The 20987-nt window shown below is 42.6% G+C and overlaps 1 protein-coding gene across 1 annotated transcript; it reads left to right on the top strand.

Annotated features, from left to right (window-relative positions):
* The first annotated feature begins 923 nt into the window (after nucleotides 1-923).
* Nucleotides 924-20521, top strand: LOC138789046 (putative ferric-chelate reductase 1). The gene is made up of 16 exons (XM_069967561.1): nucleotides 924-1067; nucleotides 4156-4357; nucleotides 5866-5999; nucleotides 7576-7667; nucleotides 8669-8732; nucleotides 9844-10029; nucleotides 10740-10841; nucleotides 11205-11352; nucleotides 11455-11565; nucleotides 11693-11805; nucleotides 15589-15675; nucleotides 16413-16504; nucleotides 17382-17440; nucleotides 17540-17677; nucleotides 18390-18409; nucleotides 19817-20521. Exons 2-16 carry the CDS (start codon nucleotides 4162-4164, stop codon nucleotides 19904-19906), a joined length of 1632 nt encoding a protein of 543 aa, XP_069823662.1. The 5' UTR covers nucleotides 924-1067; nucleotides 4156-4161; the 3' UTR covers nucleotides 19907-20521.
* The last annotated feature ends 466 nt before the right edge of the window (nucleotides 20522-20987 follow it).

Genomic DNA, 20987 nt, shown 5'->3' with positions numbered 1-20987 from the left:
AATGGCAAATGCTCGGATTCAGATGGACTCGAACTTGAACCCGGTTCGCTCATCTCTAGTGAGGAGGAAGAAGAGGAGGATTGCAGTCATCCACCCATCCCTCCCAGTTACTGTCATGATACCAGAGATTCCACTATGGCTGTCAGATCTAACTAATCCACATTAGAGACTTCAGGAGTACAACATATACTACTATGAGTAATCCTCAGAGAAATCCCTCAAAATACACAGGACTGTGCAAAAGTTTTAGGCAGGTGTGGAGGAAATGCTGCAAGGTCAGACACCCTCTGTCCTCCGCATTATTACTCTGCAGCAGGACAACGACTCCCAACATCCAGCCAATGTCATTGAGAACCATAGAGTGTTAGGCTATGTTCACATGACGTGAAACGGCGGGTCACGGAATGGCCGGTCTCTGAAAAGATCATCCCGGCTGGTACTGCAGTACCGGCCGGATGATCTTTCACATCGCAGAGTTCTGATGCGGGGCTTCCGTGCGCGCCTGCATCAGAACTCCCCACAGCACACAATGAAGCTTGCGGCCGCAGCCTCTTGCTCTATAGTGTGCACTGACATGGTTTTCTGCAGCCGCTATTCAATGAATAGCAGCCGCAGAAAACTGACATGTCAGTTCTTTGCTGCGCCGCGAGGGATCCCAGCCGGAACGTATATTATGTGTATACACTCCGGCCAGGATCCCATAGACAGCAAGCCAACGTATTTTTTTAGTATTAAACACGGCCTTAGAAATATGAAAAAATACGTTGTGTGAACATAGCCTTAGTGTTATGATCCCACACACATTTCCGTCATATTTTTTCAAACCAGGAATGGAACTGACGGCAAAATGATAATGAGAAGATTTGCACAGTTTTGTGTTTTCAGCCCACTCCTGGTTTTGGTTGAAAAAAGACTGATGGAGATACCATGTGTGTGACCATCGCCTAAAGAAGAACAAGGCACACGGGCGTACTTCATGGAAAAGGGGCAGAGTTTTGCAAAGACCAAGCAAGTTTGCCTGATGGTCGGACAGGGGACGCAGCAAGGAGGAGAGGAGGCGTACACTGGTCTGAAAAATTCCCCCCAGGGACTTTTTTTTTGCTAATACATGTACAGTATAGTATATGAATGTGTGTTTTCTGGCTGGGTTAGTGGGGGAGGGGGTGGGTCGGATGGTTACTCCAGCAGGTTGCATTGCGGTTTGTCGTTGCATCACATCACTTCCCATCAGTAAGCAATGTAAGAACATCATGGCAGCATTGGTGGATTTCTTCCTTGGGCTATGTTCACACACAGTATTTTTGCTCAGTATTTTTCAGCTAAAACCAGGAGTGGATTGTAACTACAGAAAGGCTATGTTCACACACTGTTGAAATTTAGTGGATGGCCGTCATTTAATGGCACATAACGGCCACTGTTTTAAAATAATGTTAATTATTTGCCATTAAATAATGGTCATCCACTAAATTTCAACATAGCCCAAGGCTACAGTATGTTCACAAAACGTACTTTTTATGAAAACAACGGCCATGCTTTTCATGCTTCAATGATTTGCAGCGAAGTCAGTGCAAACCACGGCCGTTGTTTCACACAATGTATTGATAATAACGATCATGTCAATTACTTCCGGCCGTTGTCCAAAGATTTCAATGCAATTTTTTATTACTGTTGTTTGTACGCAGTGTGAACATAGCCTAACACAATGACTTTCAGCATGGACATACTGAACACGTAGAACCAGTTACCGCTGAAACCTCCCGGACGTCTCTCACCCAGCAGAGAATAGAGGGCTGTGAGGGCTTTTATAGGAGACAATGCAGATGTCACAGATAGGAGCCTCATGGAATCTGATACTAAAACTTCACATGATGAGAAATCTCATCCATGTCTTATAGTTACCATGCACAATCCCTATGTGATCTGTATTAGCATGGTTAGAAGACTCTCCTTAGTTCTGTTAATGGATATAATAGATGAGCTGTCACTGGGATTTCCCCAATAATTACAATACCACTCCCTATGAGGAGGAGGAGAGAACCTGCAGGGTGTGAGCTCCTGCCTCCTGCACCTGGGGATGATCCTCCCATAGCCTCCCACTGTATTACATTACATCTCCTATGTACTGCACGTCGTACACTATATACAGGCAGGACCGCACTCCGGTGAGTGTTCTCAGGTCACTTACCTTCTGAGGGTTTATATAAGGGGCTATAGTCCAGAAGCATGGAAGGAATATGCACGCTATATACCAGAGACACAGGAGCAATGAACAATTCAGGAAAGCAGGGATAATAGGGATGATAGGGATGATAGGGACTCTCTGCCTTTATGTAAATGAAGCTGAATTATTGTGCAATGAAAACTTCTGTATCCTTGCATGTCTTTCCAAGATCTGTGTCTGGAGTTGGCGAAACAAATTATTATTATTATTATTATTATTATTATTATTATTATAGCCAGAAGCTGTACTTCTCTATAGAGATAATAATGGAAAGTGAGAATTTGCCACAGTTGTATTCAGGGTTTGAAACATTTTATCTGCAGTAATATATATTATTATTATTATTATTATTATTATTATTATTATAATGATCTGCTCTAATACATTGTATCATAATAATAATAATGATGATGATCTGCTCTAATAAATTGTATTATTAATACTTTTATTATTATCTGCTCTAATACATTTTATTATTATTATTATCTGCTCTGATACGTTGTATTATTATTATTATCTGCTCTGATACAATGGCAATACCATATAGGTAAGGTTGTTAGTAGAGATGAGCGAACCTGGAGCATGCTTGAGTCCATCCAAACCCGAACTTTCGGCATTTGATTAGCGGTGGCTGCTGAAGTTGGATAAAGCCCTAAGGCTATGTGGAAAACATGGATATAGTCATTGGCTGTATCCATGTTTTCCAGACAACCTTAGAGCTTTATCCAAGTTCAGCAGCCACCGCTAATCAAATGCCAAACGATCGGGTTCGGATCAACTCGAACCCGAACCCGGTTCGCTCATCTCTAATTAGGACATAAGAAATTCTCTTCCTGCTGTTAATGGAATTACTTTACTCTGTTCACATATTGGATCTGTGTGTGTATATATATATATATATATATATATATATACACACACAGATATATATATATCAGGAATATTCCCCAGTGTATGCCTCCTATAGGAAGCTGCAACATATACTGGTCTATAGGCACACACAGGCACACATAGCCTATGGACTCTCAATGTAAAATATACCATATCTGTATACTCCTGTATAGACAAGTGTGGACTCTGTATATACCTGCATGGTGTAGGAGAAAAGGACACTATATTGGGATAGTCTAGGTACATGGGGCCGTATGGATATCTCCCCCAAATATGATCATTTGCCAACATGTGATCAGAGCCTTACAGATATCCTGGATACAAATGAAGTAAAGTCTGGGATTTAAGATTTAAGGTGTCACTTAATAAAGTAACTTTAGACACATCAAAGAGATATAAAAAGTTTGGATTAATCGAGTTCTGTATGTTCCGACCTCCACCGATTGCTAGAATGAGTCGGGAGAAAGGGCCCCATAAATTATAGAATGAGAGAGTCAGGGGGAGAAGCAGTCAGACAGTCGGTGGGGTCGGAGCGTCCTGTCCCTGATCAAACAAAACTTGTGACCTGTCGAAGTGTTCTTTTAAAGTGACAGTGACCCTATAAGTAGAGATGAGCGAACCGGATTCGGATTCGAGTCGATCCGAACCTGAACGTTCGGCATTTGATTAGCGGGGGCTGCTGAACTTTGATAAAGCTCTAAGGTTGTCTGGAAAACATGGATACAGCCAATGACTATATCCATGATTTCCACATAGCCTTAGGGCTTTATCCAAGTTCAGCAGCCGCCGCTAATCAAATGCCGAAAGTTCAGGTTCGGATGGACTCGCACATGCTTGAGGTTCGCTCATCTCTACCTATAAGCTTCCTATAGACATTAAATTAAGAAAATCTACATGAAGAGGCTGCATGGGATCTGAAATAACTTTCATTTGAATTTTTTTTCTTCCTGATATCTGATGGAACATATACTACAGGTGTATGTGCACAGCAGATGGTCCTCCGGCTGCACCTCACGGCAGGTCTCCTCTCTGTGTCCTTATAGGTAGAGATGGAGCAGTTTATAACACTTCTCATTTGCCTGGCTGGAAGTTTTATTACAGTCTCTGGATACTCAGATGGAAAGGTCACCCCGGCCTGTGACACCATGATGCCAAGTCACCAGGGCAATGGCGCCCAGACAACTACATCACCATACAGCATCACAGTGTCTAGAAAAAACTTCTCTCCTGGGGACGTTATCACAGGTAAGTAACAAGGTGTGAAATGTTGTTAGTGATAGTAGTGTGTGATCCAGCAACAGTAATGCACTACAGTGCACAGTCCGCTCTACAGCGCACAGTCCGCTCTACATCACACAGTCCGCTCTACATCGCACAGTCCGCTCTACATCGCACAGTCCGCTCTACATCGCACAGTCTGCTCTACATCGCACAGTCCGCTCTACATCGCACAGTCCGCTCTACATCGCACAGTCCGCTCTACATCGCACAGTCCGCTCTACATCGCACAGTCCGCTCTACATCGCACAGTCCGCTCTACAGTGCACAGTCCGCTCTACAGTGCACAGTCCGCTCTACAGTGCACAGTCCGCTCTACAGTGCACAGTCCGCTCTACAGTGCACAGTCCGCTCTACAGTGCACAGTCCGCTCTATATCACACAGTCCGCTCTACAGTGCACAGTCCGCTCTATATCACACAGTCCGCTCTACAGTGCACAGTCCGCTCTATATCACACAGTCCGCTCTACAGTGCACAGTCCGCTCTATATCACACAGTCCGCTCTACAGTGCACAGTCCGCTCTATATCACACAGTCCGCTCTACAGTGCACAGTCCGCTCTATATCACACAGTCCGCTCTACAGTGCACAGTCCGCTCTACAGTGCACAGTCGGTGACCTCACTGTGATTTACCCTCTCAGCATCACAAAGTACAGAGACAGATACTGTAGCATGTACTCTGTTTACATGAGCCGTCTTGGAAGGGTAGGGGAAAAGAGGGAGTTCAGAGCATAAACAGAGTGAACGGCTTACACATAGGAGGAGATTTATCAAACTGGTGTAAAGTAGAATTGTCTCAGTTGCCCCTAGCAACCAATCAGATTCCATCTTTCATTCTTCAAAGAAGAGGAATGAAAGGTGGAATCTGATTGGTTGCTAAGGGCAACTAAGACAATTCAACTTTACACCCGTTTGATAAATCTCCCCCATGGTTTTCTGTGTCTTCAGCAGAAAGCAGCAGACTCAGAACTTGAGAAGGAGACTGAATAGATAATTACAAGTATGGAGCAGATTGTTAGTCTCCAGGAGGGGAAATGATTTAACATAGTGCCACCTTCTAACACTAAAGTGTTGCTTGTCTGCTGTGACCTGCCAACTATTGAAGTAAATGACCACAAAAACCTTCCTACTTCTTTAGCGTTTATTTATCAAACATGGTGAAAAGTAAAACTGGCTCAGTTGCCGCCCGCAAACCAATCAGATCCCACCTTTTATTTTCCAAAGAGTCTGTGAGGAAAGAAAGGAGGAATCTGATTGGTTGCTAGGGGTGACTGAGCCAGTTTCACTTTACACCATGTTTGATAATCTCCCCTACTGTATCTATATAAAGTTGGAGGCCTTTACAACTGCATTATAACCCAGCAGAAGTCAATGGATGCCATATTACAGCGCTCTGCAGCTAATAGCTTTACAGGGTGATGTCTCATCCATCCATTACTGACCCTCAGTCCTTCTATTCTCTTCCATTACAGTGACTATAACCGCATCTGGTTCAAACTCATTTAAAGGGTTTCTCCTTCAAGCCCGAGCGGTGGGAGGAAACTGGATGACTGGAACTTTTACCACCTCCGATTCTAACGCTCAGCTAATATGTGGCTCACAATCCGTAAGTTGTAGTAACACATTTTAATTTATTTAGTTTGCTTTTAAGTTTTTTTTTTTTTTATTGCTAACATATCCTTAGGTCAGGTCATCAATATTAAATGGATGGTAGTGTCCCCCACACACACACAGCTCCATCAACGATCTGACAGAAGGGACGCTGTGGTGTTACGACAGTATCCGCGTCCCGTTCATTGTTGACCAGGTCGGCCGCCATATATTTGGCATTTCTGTTTACTTCCATTCATTTTAAAGCTGCAGTACCAGAAACAGCCACTACTTAATGCCTGGCACTGTACCCGGAGACAATGAAGAGGATCAACACTTGCTGGGGTGCTGCAGCCCCCTTAATCAGCTGATCATGAGGGTTTAGGAAGTTTAACCCACTGATCCTAAGGATATACTACATATAGTACCAGGAACAGCCACTACTTAATGCCTGGCACTGTCCCCGGAGACAATGTAGACGGCTGTCCAGGCATGATGGAAATTGTAGTTTTGCAACAGCTGGAGGGCCGAAAGTTCCCCATTCCTGCCTTATTTACTTTCTATCCAGGGTCTTTCTTTTGTTCTTGCTGTGTTGATCCAGAGGAAGTCATTATGTTATAAGAGCAAAAGGATTTGAGCCGATTCATATATAATTTTGAAGGGAAAAATTATTTGTTTAAACCTCTTCTCCTTTTGGGCTACATAGTCAAGTGGGCAGTCCTACTCAGTGATTGACAGCTCGCTCTATAAACACGGCAGTTAATCACTGAATAGGACCACCTATGTGACGACCTATGTACACGAATGAATGGTAAGTTATACCTGCCCCATCCTCCTGCTGCTCTTTCCCAATGATGCCCAGTCCTTGTTGATCTCCTCTTCCTCCGATCAACACACAAGAAGTAGTAGGAGAGGCCCAGTCAACCAATGCGTGGCTACTTTGCTGACCCGCCTCTAGCAGTGATGGACTGAGAGGGCATTTCCTGTGTGTTTAGAGGGAGACAGGAAGTAGAGAGCTCCACTTCCTGGTTTCCATATCAACATACAGAGGGTGAAATGAGATGCCGCCAATCACTGGCCATAGAAGTGATCACACTTAGAGAGTGACTGGCACTGGCATTAGAAGGTTCCGCAGAGAGTTGGGAGGTCCCCATACTCATTAGATGTTATGCGGAGCGTTGAGAGGTCCCCATACACATTAGATGGTTCTTCAGAGAGTTGGGAGGTCCCCATACACACTATATGGTTCCACAAAGAGTTGGGAGGTCCCAATATACATTTGATGGTTCCACGGAGAGTTGGGAGGTCCCCATGCACATTACATAGTTCCGCGGAGAGTTGGGAGGTCCCCATGCACATTACATAGTTCCGTGGAGAGTTGGGAGGTCCCCATGCACATTACATGGTTCCGTGGAGAGTTGGGAGGTCTTCATACAGATTACATGGTCCCCATACACATTGGAAGGTTCAGTGGAGAGTTGGGAGGTCCCCATACACATTAGATGGTTAACTGGCCTCAATCTAATGTGTATGGCCACTCATAGAAATAGCACCTCATTGCTTTATATAATCTAGATTTTTCTTCTGTTTAGAACTCAGCCGTCAGTCATAGGAATAGTAACGCGAAAACCAGCATTACGGCCTCCTGGACGGCTCCAGAGGGAGCGGGACCTGTACAATTCACGTAAGGAGCGGGAATCTAGCACCGTGCCGGGATTATGGGAGATTAGCTATCACAGTCATTCTCCTGTATAACCCACAAGCCTTTCCTATGAAGATAAGATTGTATAGATTTCCTTTCACTCCATTGTAGGTTCATATTTGAGTACATAAACTTTATGTAAACTTTTTATTGCATTTCAAAGGAACTTGTCACTGGTTCCCGATGAGATATGAGTCAGGCTGAGTGGCCGCGCCGTTTCATGGGAATCGTCCATATAACTTCAGCTGGGAACAAGCGTCCTCAGGCTCTGATTGGTAGATTGCTCCATAAATAGGGAAAGATCGGTCAGTCAGGGCCGGGGGATTCCCCTGATGACTCTGATTTCTGTGAAATAGTACGGGCAGCGGGGTACTTGTGACAGCTTTTGCTTGAAAAGTAGGATGTTTCCTCATTTCTGCACTGATGCAATGGAGATATTACGTATCATACATTGTATAAGCAGACAGAGTGCAATAGTAATACCGTATGTGGTCTGTTACAAAACAGTGCGGAAATTTGCACATTTGAACCCTATCGTCTTAAGACATTACTTATGTCAAGAGACAAAGCAAATCTCCAGTCTTCCAGTAGTATAGTATATATATATAGTATATATAGTATATAGTATGACACAGTGTTCTCTGCTGCCACCTCTGTCCATGTCAGGAACTGTCCAGAGCAGCAGCAAATCCCCATAGAATACCTCTCCTGCTCTGGACAGTTCCTGACATAGACAGAGGTGGCAGCAGAGAGCACTGTGTCAGACTGGAAAGAATACACCACTTCCTGCAGGACATACAGCAGCTGATTACTGGCTCCAGTTTTTAAAATAGAAGTAACTAATCTGTATAACTTGCTGACACCAGTACCAGTTTTATGTTATGTAACTTTTTTTTCCCATAGTAACACATATAAAACCAGACGGTATATTCGGTAGAGCTGTATTGTCACTGCTTGTCAGTAATTATTATCTTCATTTTCAGAGCGACAGTTGTGCAGAGTTTCAACACTTTCTGGACAGGGGTGCAGAGCGACATCATACAAGCAGTAAGTGTATAGATGGTGCGCCGGACTGTGGTTATAGGTTACTGGGTTATAAGACTATATGACTGGTGCAATGTATAGATATAGGGGGAGATTTATCAAACATGGTGTAAAGTGAAACTGGCTCAGTTGCCCCTAGCAACCAATCAGATTCCACCTTTCATTTTCCAAAGAGTCTGTGAGGAATGAAAGGTGGAATCTGATTGGTTGCGAGGGGAAACTGAGCCAGTTTCACTTTACACCATGTTTGATAAATCTCCCCCTATATAGTTCTCAGTTAAACAAATCCATATCCAAATCCACATCTATCTATCTAGTGGACCAGGTTGAGTGTCCTTAGCACTGTCCTAACTAGGCCTACAACTAAAGAGGTCAAAATTCAAGCCTGACTTTTCTGGCCAAGACAACCAAAGTCAGTTCCAACTATTTACCGGCCCAGAGTAACAGAGATTCCCTCTCAGCCCCCAAACATATAACGAGAGCCTCCCTTGGGTTTGAGCGCACCACTATTTATTCCCCTGCATCAGACATACTGTACTTACCCAGACTCGGAGGACTTCCCAAAGAAGCAACAGCCCACCCAGAAGTGTGTAAGTCGTTCCCTCTGTTACTAGAGTGGCCCCACCATGGTCACTTCACTAGCACACCGTCCTCCAGCCTCCAATCCACCAGCCTATTCTTTAGAAGCATAAGTTTGCACCAAGAAGTCTAAGGGCCCTATTCCACCAGACGATTACCGTTCGCATAATCGTTAACGACCGCTATTGCGAAAGACCTGAAAACATTCACTCATTTCCATGGAACGATAAATGTTACCTATGATCGTAATTGCGATCGTTTTTTCTTCGCTATTGCGTTCGTATCTACTGCGAAAGACCAAACGACGTCTTAATCAATGCAAACACTTTGCGAACGCTTTGCGAATGAGCAACGATAAAAATAGGTCCAGGTCTTATAAAGCGATCAACGATTTCTCGTTCGGTCGTTAATTATTAACTGCATTTCAACCGAACGATTATCGTTTAGATTCGAACGATTTAACGATAATCTGAACGATAATTGTCCGGTGGAATAGGGAGTGACAACTCATCATCATATCCTTCCTTTCTCATAGCTGCAGATATCGAGCACCACATGTGGTTCTCAGAAGTTTTGTCTCACCAATCCGACAAACTGCAACCCTAATGACAGCTCCTGCAACTTCATGTCCTCGGCTCCCGCTGGCGATGGATATGTGTTCGAAATTAGCGCCGCCACACCTGGATATGTGGCCATTGGGTTCTCTGATGACACTAGCATGGTGAGAGAAAAATGTTACTTATTATGATTATTATTAAAGGGGTTATCCAGTGCTACAAAAACAAGGCCACTTTCTTTCAGAGACTCTTATCTCCAGTTCAGGTGCGGTTTGCAATTAAACTCCCAAGCTGGAGATAAGAGTGGTGCTGTCTCTGGAGAAAAGTGGCCATGTTTTTGTAGCACTGGATAACCCCTTTAACATTAATATATTTGTAGCTTTGAACAACAGCCACAAGGGGGCGCATGTGCCCTGGTGACATAAGAAGGTCCTGCTGTTGCAGATCTTGTGTCAGTAAGTGAAACGATTGATCAAATCTTAAAAGCCGTCTATTTTCCAGCCCTTAAAAAAAATATATATTTATAATATATATATATATATATATATATATATATATATATATATATATATATATATATTGGTTAAAAACGCGTTTTAAAAATTTTTTGGATTGTCATGTCATAATTTCAAACTGGGATGACCAAAGTATTGGAATTAGCAATTTGAAGCTGCTTCTGGTGCCTGAGCTATCACATGTATCATATGTAATGTGACTCCTGTTTCTCCGGAGACCAAAAGAGTTATGTTTCTCCTTGAGGAGAGCGCCATAAAGATGCGTGAAGACGTATAGACTTAACACCGTGCATTATGCGGTGCGGACATATTGTATTATAATTAAACTCATACTCAGGTATTTCCTTTGTGTCTTCCAGGGAAATGACGATGTTTATATCTGCACCAGGAACTCATCAGGGAACATTATGGTGCAAAAAGCTTATAACACAGCTACCGTGGCTCCGACCATCAGAAGCAATGTGAGTTTGTAGAGAAAATAGTGACTTATATGGCTCTTAAAGGGTTTTCGGGCATATAAAAACATGGCCGCTTTCTTCCAGAAACAGCACCGCTCAGTTTGGGTGTGGTATTGCAGCTCATTTCAGTTAAAGTTAATGGAGATGAATTGTAATACCACACACAACCTGAGGACAGGGTGGCGCTGTTTTTGCAAGAAATGATCTGTGTTTTTCTGGTTAATCCCTTTAAGTTGCCAAATAGTTAGGCCTTATTTTATGATACTCATAGCCGGCCATCAACCAAACTGACTGCTGTGAATTACAAAACCCTTAGTCCTTGGTCACATAGGGCAGTTCTGATGCAGTTTTCTCTTTTTGCGGCAGAACTCGGCCGGATCGATAGTGTCATCCTATAACAATGGCGTATTACAATGCACCTTCATTAGTCAAACCGCCATCTCCTTACAACAACGAGCAACTAGTAATCCCACCTACTATGTCTTCTTGGTTAACGGCCCATCCAATGCAGATGGTGAGTAAGAGAAAGGGCGTCCCTGTGTGCTCACTGACATAGTCTGTTCAGCTTCAGTATTCAGGTATATTATATCCGGTAAATGGACTGTATTGTCTACAGGAACAATCCAGGTACATACCAAGACGTCCATATCCAGCAGTAAGGTGGACCTGTCAAGTTATTCCACATCTGGTGCACAGAGCGGACTGGATCCAGTAGTTCGCGGTCATGGTGAGTGTAAACCATCGATGTAATGATTGAACGTTACTGCTGTCTTCAAGTAATATGGAAACATAAGCGTAAGTTTTCATACAGGGGAATAAGGAAAATCGGATAATAAGGTCCGCGTGTTTTTCAGGTGCCCTCATGCTGATCGCCTGGATGACCACTGGGAGTATCGGGATGATTATGGCGCGTTATATGAAGAGCGCAGCGGCGAAACCCGTCCTTGGGAAGGCAGTATGGTTCCAGGTAACCTACAGGGTCATGAGGGTTAAGTTGGTTATATCGCTCTTGATATGCCTATATACACACTTGTTTTGGTGTCCACAATATGTATGTGAATGGAGGGGGCTGTCTGTGTCACTAGTGCTGCAGCCTCCCCTGATGTCTATATAATACATGTTACCATTAGAATAGACATTACATTGGGGGAAGCTGTCTGTGTCACTAGTTCTGCAGCCTCCCCTGATGTCTATATAATACATGTTACCATTAGAATAGACATTACACTGGGGGAAGCTGTCTGTGTCACTAGTGCTGCAGCCTCCCCTGATGTCTATATAATACATGTTACCATTAGAATAGACATTACACTGGGGGAAGCTGTCTGTGTCACTAGTGCTGCAGCCTCCATGATATCTATATAATACATGTTACCATTAGAATATACATTACACTGGGGGAGCTGTCTGTGTCACTAGTGCTGCAGCCTCCCCTGATGTCTATATAATACATGTTACCATAAGAATAGACATTACACTGGGGGAAGCTGTCTGTGTCACTAGTGCTGCAGCCTCCCCTGATGTCTATAATACATATTACCATTAGAATAGATATTACATTGGGGAAAGCTGTCTGTGTCACTAGAGCTGCAACCTCCCCTGATGTCTACATAATACATGTTACCATTAGAATAGACATTACACTGGGGGAAGCTGTCTGTTTGACTACTGCTGTAGCCTCCCCTGATGTTTATATATTACATGTTACCATTAGAATAGACATTACACTGGGGGGAGCTGTCTGTGTCCCTAGTGCTGCAGCTTCCCCTGATGTCTATATAATAAATGTAACCATTAGAACATGTATTATATAGACATCAGGGACGCTGCAGCACTAGTGACACAAACAGCTCCCCCAGTGTAATGTCTATTCTAATAGTAACATGTATTATATAGAGACCAGAGGAGGCTGCAGTACTAGTGACACAGACAGCTCCCCAGTGTAATGTCTGTTCTAATGGTAACATATAGACATCAGGGGAGGCTGTAGCACTAGTGACACAGACAGCTCCCCCAGTGTAATGTGTATTCTAATGGTAACATGCATTATATAGACATTAAGGGAGGCTGCAGCACTAGTGACACAGACAGCTTCCCCCAGTGTAATGTCTATTCTAATGGTAACGTGTTATATAGACATCATGGAGGCTGCAGCACTAGTGACACAGAGGGCTCACTCGGTGTAATGTCTATTGTAATAGTAACATGTATTATATAGACATCAGGGGAGGCTACAGCACTAGTGACACAGACAGCTTCCCCCAGTGTAATGTCTATTCTAATGGTAACATGTATTATAGACATCAGGGGAGGCTGCAGCACTAGTGACACAGACAGCTTCCCCCAGTGTAATGTCTATTCTAATGGTAACATGTATTATATAGACATCATGGAGGCTGCAGCACTAGTGACACAGAGGGCTCACTCGGTGTAATGTCTATTGTAATAGTAACATGTATTATATAGACATCAGGGGAGGCTACAGCACTAGTGACACAGACAGCTTCCCCCAGTGTAATGTCTATTCTAATGGTAACCTTTATTAGAGAGGCTTAGTATCTGCATTCAGCAGTGCTAGTGATATGTAACTGTGCCAGAACCAGGGCTTATGTAGCCCTGCAGTTCCCGATACAGCCACTGATGGCAGCAGAGAGGCCATGTCTCCCGTTAGTGCTGCCACTCAATGTAAAAATGTTAGAAAAAAAAACAAAAAACACTTTCTTTAATAAAGTTATATTGCAATGTTATATAACTCTATTAAGCACATATGAAAATGTATTTGTCAGAACACCCCTTTATCTGTACACAAGTGTTTTTTTCTTGTAGAGTATGCTCTGAACATGAAATGAATTCTACAGCAAACTCTTTGCATATTATGACTTGCAGACAGGCAGCTCTTGTTCTCAGGCCGGTTTAGTGTTACTCAGTCACACCATGACTAATGCTGTATAGTCACTTACACTAAGGAACTACGGAGGTTCTAGAAGTTCTTACCGACAACAGTGTTAATGCTGATGGATACTGATTGTACAAATATGCAAAAAATGTTTCATCATAGTAATATATCCTGGAATATATTTACCTACAAAAAATCTTTCAAATCAACTGTTGCAAGAAAGTCATATAGATTTGTAATTTACTTCTATTAAAAAATCTAAAGTCTTCCAGTACTTATCAGCTGCTGTATACCCTGCAGGAAGTGGTTTATTCTTTCCAGTCTGACACAGTGCTCTCTGCTGCCACCTCTGTCCATGTCAGGAACTGTCCAGAGCAGTAGAGGTTTTCTATGGGGATTTGCTGCTGATCTGGACAGTTCCTGACATGGACAGAGGTGGCAGCAGACTGGAGAGAATACACCACTTCCTGTAGGACATACAACAGCTGATAAGTACTGGAGCACTAGAGATTTTTCACTAGAAGTTCATTACAAATCTCTGGCACTTTCTGGCATCAGTTGATATGAAAAAAAAAAAATGAACTACCCCTTTTAAACATATGTCTATCATGCTTTATCTCTGCTTTGGATCCATTAGCTCAACTTCCTGCTTAGTGCACATCCAGTAATGGTCTTCCTTTTTCTAGCCAGGAATTTAGTCTCTCTATATATAATATAAATAAATATATATATATATATATATATATATATATATATATATATATATATATATATATAATGCTAGTGGGCACCACTAATAATCATGGAGTGCTAAATCAATGCATATAAGTAGTACATCATCCTCTCAAAAGAAAAAAAGCATATGCACAAAAAATGGTAGCACATCACGAAAATTTATTGCGTTTTTGCAATCCGTTTTTTTGTTTTTAAAAAAAAAAAAAAAGAATGAAAAACGGATTGCAAAAATGGATGCATTTGTGTGCATCCGTTTTGATCCGTTTTTCCATCAAAACGGATGAGTTTTTTTGACGTTGCTGACACTATTTTTTTTGTCCGTTAAAAAAAAACGGATCCGTTTAACATATGCTAAAAACGCAGTGTGAACCCAGCCTAACACTGACATAGATACAAAAATACCACATAAATATATGAATGTACAGGAGTAGTAAAATGAGGGAGACAACACCCCAAATACTGCTCTACATTAAAAACACTAAAATGTCACCATAAGTCCTGCTGGTGTACCAGCCGGGGCTAATCTACCACTCTGACCCTGGACCGTATGTACAATAACAAAATCCAACATCTCTACCTAGACAGAGACTCAGTGAAACAAAATATAACCACAAATAATGAAGAATAGAAAAAAAATAAGAAAAGATCACCATATACAGTACAACAGAATGAGAGTCAGATGGGATAAGAAATCACCCCACGAGTTTCGCCGTCTAGCGGCTTCCTCAGGGAGGAGGAATTCAATCTACTCTATCTCCCTCCCACTTTACTGAAGTTTCTTGTTTGTGTGTGAGTAGTTGGCAGGTTTATAGTCAAGAAGTATAAAACTGTTCAGGGGAGTGTAATGCAAGTGAATGGGGCTGGTTGCAGTTTTCGGTACAGATGGCCGGGGTCTCCAATGTGCTTCTTTCTCTTGATTCTTAGGTTTATTAGGGGGGATCCCAGAGGCTGGACCCCACCAAACAGGAAGTTATGGCATATACTAGCACTATGCTGTCACGGATATGACAGGTTGATGTCACAGGGTACCTGTCAGGAGGACTTCTTTTCCTGTGTCCATATGGTGGTGGCGTCCATATATAAGGCTTTACCTACCATTCTCTTGTCTTCTCTCTGCAGGCTCACTTCTTCCTCATGATACTAACCGTCATTCTCACCATAATAGCATTCATCATGGTGTTTGTGAGCGCCGGGGACTGGAGTGGGGTAAGTATCGTCTACCAATAACGTTCAATGGTTTTTTCAATCTAGGTTTATTGATGACTTCTCCTCTAGATAGATTATTAATATAGCATGCCAACATCTGTCTCCCCGCCGATTACCACAAGCAGACAGCTCTATCCAGCGGCCATGCTGGGTTACTGTAACTTAAAGAAGTAGTTCACCCAAAAAATTCTTTCAGATCAACTGGTGAATGAAAATGCCAGAGATTTGTAATTTACTTCTGTTAAAAAAAAATCTCCAGTCTTCCAGTACATTTTAGCTGCTGTATGTCCTGCAGGAAGTGGTGTATTCTTTCCAGTCTGACACAGTGCTCTCTGCTGCCACCTCTGTCCATGTCAGGAACTGTCCAGAGCAGCAGAGGTTTTCTATGGGGATTTGCTGCTGATCTGGACAGTTCCTGACATAGACAGAGGTGGCAGCAGAGAGCACTGTGTCAGACTGGAGAGAATACACCACTTCCTGCAGGACATACAGCAGCTGATAAGTACAGGAAGACTGGAGATTTTTCATAGAACTAAATTACACATCACTGCCACTTGCTGGGACCAGTTGATTTTAAAGAAAATAACCCCTTTAACTTTACATTTTGGGAATCCGTGGAAGGGCGCCCCATGTGGCTGATATATAATATTTTTTTTGAAAGAGGTCACAGGTTCTCTGCAAGGTTTGGCTTGTAAGGCAGTCCTGTTAAACAATGGTCTTTGTCGTCTTCCTTACAGGGAGCCCACCCAGTCCTTGGCTGTATAGTTATGATACTTTCATTCTTCCAACCCATTTTCGCTTTCTTCCGACCAGATCCAAAGAGTGAGAAGTAAGTCATTCTCCGCATGTAATTATTATTCTGTTCTGTGCTAAGACTTATCCAACATTTCTCCTGTGATGACCGGAATATGGAAAGGGTTAAGCAAACTGGAAAGGAAACTTCAGGCACTTCAAGGGGAACTCCAGAGAATAAAAAAAAATTTTTTCAAATCAACTGGTGTCAGAAAGTTATATAGATTTGTAATTTATTTCTATTTAAGCATCTGCAGTCATCCAGTACTTATCAGCTGCTGTATGTCCTGCAGGAAGTGGTGCATTATTTCCAGTCTGACACAGTGCTCTCTGCTGCCACCTCTGTCCATGTCAGGAACTGTCCAGAGCAGCAGCAAATCCCCATAGAAAACCTCTCCTGTTCTGGACAGTTACTGACACGGACAGAGGTGGCAGCAGAGAGCACTGTGTCAGACTGGATAGAATACATCACTTCCTGTAGTACATGCAGCAGCTGATAAGTACTGGAAGACTCTGGATTTTAAATAGAAGTAATTTACTAATTTTTACTTATAATTTTTTCATTTTTGTACATCATTATGGGGGCAGCCATCTTACCCGAGCTGTTTTTATTAGTATTTAGTGATATGCTTCCACAAACATAGAGAACGATGAAAAGGAACTCATCTATTGTCTTTATCTACTGGTGTCACCTGTCACTGTAATTCTGTCCAGGTCACTTTTTAGCAGTCTCCTCCTTATCATCACAGGCAGGACAGGAAGTTCCAGTTTAGTTTTAAGTCTAGTGCAAGATTTCAAGATTATTTTAATATAGATGGTATGATGGAGAATTAGAAAAAAAAATCCCTATATTCTTTTAAAATAAAAATAAAATAAACAATAGGTCATATTCCTTTTTTATTCTGTAATTACAGACGATTCATCTTCAACTGGGGACACAGTATAAATGCCCTGGTGATAAAAATCCTGGCAGGTAAGAGAAGAACGTAATACGAGGTCATATAGTATAGTAAACTGGTCACATGACTTCACGTCCACCACCACTAACCACGCCATGTTCCGTCACCTCTAGTGGCCGCCATCTTTCTTGGACTTACAATAGTGGATTCATCATCAAACCAATGGATGCCGAAGGTGATGGGAGGATTTTTTGCATGGGAAGTTCTTTTCTATATCATCCTGGAAACCAACATGCGGCTAAATACGAAAGGTCAGTAATGGAATTCATCTCTAATCCTTATTAGTAGTGAGCAGACTCGCCAAAGAGTTCGGGTTCGCCAATGTTCTCCAATCGGCATTTGAATCGATACGGCTGGAAAAGTCAGATGCCGCCCTAGGGCTACCAGGAAAACATGGATACAGGACTATGACTGTATCCATGTTTTCCAGGACTCTCTAGGGCGGCATCCAACTTCTCCAAGAGGCAAATGCCGAGATGGTTGATAAACCAGATTAGTTTGGCGAGTCCGCTCAACATCAATCATCAGTAGTATTCTGATGAAGACATAACTAATCACTATGTTCTACTAAATCCATGACCCATGAGTTCTCATACAATGGTCTGAAGCAGGAGGATCAAACTCCGGCCCTCCAGCTGTTGTAAAACTACAATTCCCATCATGCCTGGACAGCCAAAGCTTTAGCTTTGGCTGTCCAGGCATGATGGGAATTGTAGTTTTACAACGGCTTGGAGGGCTGGAGTTTGACCCCCCTGGTCTGAAGGTTCAGAACAAGATATTTGCACTATATGAGGGGTCAGATCACCTGATCAGCTGCCGAATGACCCTTCTACCCTATTACACTATATAGGCCTGTTGGGCGGATAATGGCTTTGTGTATTAGGGCCCATTACCATTGATGTGATTGTGAGGCTGCAGTATAGACACCAATAATAGTCCTGCTCTCTGTTTTTTTTCCCACAGAAGCAAATCAAGACAATAAGGTAAGAGACATAATAGTTTGGTTATAAGCTAAAGCCTTGGATGTTACTGCACCTTATATCATCTATTGTGTCTCAAACAATAACCAACACAATGCTCCACAACACGTGGCTCTCCTGCATCACTCACAGCATAGTATAGTACAGGATCACATTGCTAAAACCTTCACTATAATTAATTTATTTTTAAAGGAGAAGTCCAGCGAAAATTTTTATTAAAGTATTGTATTGCCCCTCAAAAGTTATACAAATCACCAATATACACTTATTACGGGAAATGCTTATAAAGTGCTTTTTTCCCTGCACTTACTACTGCATCAAGGTTTCACTTCCTGGATAACATGGTGATGTCACTTCCTGGATAAAATGGTGATGTCACTTCCTGGATAAAATGGTGATGTCACTTCCTGGATAACATGGTGATGTCACTTCCTGGGAAACATGGTGATGTCACTTCCTGGATAAAATGATGATGTCATGACCCGACTCCCAGAGCTGTGCGGGCTGTGGCTGCTGGAGAGGATGATGGCAGAGGGATGCTCAGTGTCCCTCCAGTGCCCTGTGGCCCTAAAACAATTGCCTAAAAAACAGTATCACCATCTAGTGTTCAATAAGTACAATCCTAGAGTGATCAAATAACAGCTCCATACATAAAGTGATAGTCTGCTGTGTAGAGCAATGTCCCACATCAGCTCTGGGTGTGGAACTGGCAGAAGTGCTGTGGGAGGGGAGTAAGCAGGGTGGGAGGGCTGTGAGGGAAAGCAATGCACACTGGGAATTGTAGTATGGAACAGCTGCTCAAACAGGAACTGTAGTGATTATTTGACATAGGAAGAGACCCACAAACATATAAAACAAAGGGCAGGCAGGTAGGCAATGCTATGTCATTCTGTGGTATTTTTATTTTATTTTATTGGAAGTATTGGATATTAAGGGTTGTCACAAGTCTTGGTTATCAGGACGTCTGTGCTGTCCCTTTAAGTGGGAGTGACCAATAATGTCTTGGCAATGGCATAAGTTCAGGTATAATAAATCTGAAAAAGATAAATTTTAATGCTCCAAAAGAGCAATTTACTTCATATAATAAAGACAAGATGTTAAAGTTAAAGGTTTATTTTCATATCAACTGGTACCAGAAAGTTATATAGATTTGTAAATTAGTACTTGTTGTACTTATCAGTATTTATGTGTATTCTTTCCAGTCTGACACAGTGCTCTCTGCTGCCACCTCTGTCCATGTCAGGAGCTGTCCAGAGCAGTAGAAGTTTTCTATGGGGATTTGCTGCTGTTTTGGACAGTTCCTGACATGGACAGAGGTGGCAGCAGAGAGCACTGTGTCAGAATGGAAAGAATACACCACTTCCTGCAGGACATGCAGCAGCTGATACTACAACTCCTTCCCTCCTGCAGGTGTATATTGAGAAAGGGGCGTTTATGATCTTCCTCTCTGGGAATCTGGCCTTCCTGATCGCTCTGTTGGTCGGCATCGGACAGTCTTAAGCCTTGGTGCCGTGTGACCCTGGGGAAAGCTGACTGACTCTTCTTTGCCAAATAATTCACCAATGACGGACGTGATCATGGCCCGGAAAAGCTGTTCTTGTTAATATAGAGAATACTGTGTGTGCGGCGGACGCTCGTGAGATGTTACAGTGATGGATTCATGGACGTGTACGATGGACAGAAGAAAACATGCTGGGACCTACACAACTCCCGATAACGTCTGGGACTTTTTGGGGAGTTTTTGTATTTTTATTTTTTTTTGGTTGACTGGTTTAGAAAGTCTCCTCTAAAACTATGAGAAGGTCTTCAAGGAATTGTCTGATGATGAAACCTATATTTATCCGTCTAATAAATGAACATCTATTTGTAAATAAAGTTATGTTACTATCATTCTAGGAACCTTCATAGTTTTTGGTACAAATTGTCCCCTTGTCTTTAGCCCAACATCCTGTCTGGTATATATCCTGTAATGGACTTCCTATTCCTGTTGTACACCGTAGCCAGAAATTCAGCCAACTCTATCTCCTCCCCCCTCCATTACACCTTCTTGGCTATATAACCCCTCTCACATAGTGGAAGGGAGAAAGTGTTGGCTGAATTCCCAGCTAGAGTGTATACAGGAACAGGAAGTCCATTACAGGATCGTATAGACAGACAGGATGGTGGGCTGAAGACAACAAGCAGACAGTTCGTATCAAAAGCAGAAGGAGAGTGAAAAACCTCAGAAAATAGAAACATAACTTTATTTACCAATAGGTTTACAGGATAACAAGATGATCGCTGGGGGTCCGAATGCCAGGACTCCCACCGATCCCGAGATGGGGACGCAATTGTCCCCGCAATAAATGAAACATTCACCGGGCCTTAGTGGCCACCTGGGCCTGTACTAGATTAACCCTTTGAATGTTTTTGAGAGCTAAACCTGAAAACATTCATCAGCCTCAGGGAGAATGAATGGAACGCAGGCTGCGGTGGTCGGTGACCACTCCATGTATTGCTGTGACAATTGCATGCCTGTTTTCAAGACTCTTAAGGATCCCAGTAGAGGCCCCAGTGGTTAGTATGTTGTCCTCTATTCTAT

This window comes from Dendropsophus ebraccatus, chromosome 4, assembly GCF_027789765.1.
Source record: "Dendropsophus ebraccatus isolate aDenEbr1 chromosome 4, aDenEbr1.pat, whole genome shotgun sequence".
Lineage (NCBI taxonomy): Eukaryota > Metazoa > Chordata > Amphibia > Anura > Hylidae > Dendropsophus > Dendropsophus ebraccatus.
The sequence above is the reverse complement of the archived record's forward strand: the minus strand, read 5'-3'. Positions and strand labels throughout refer to the sequence as shown.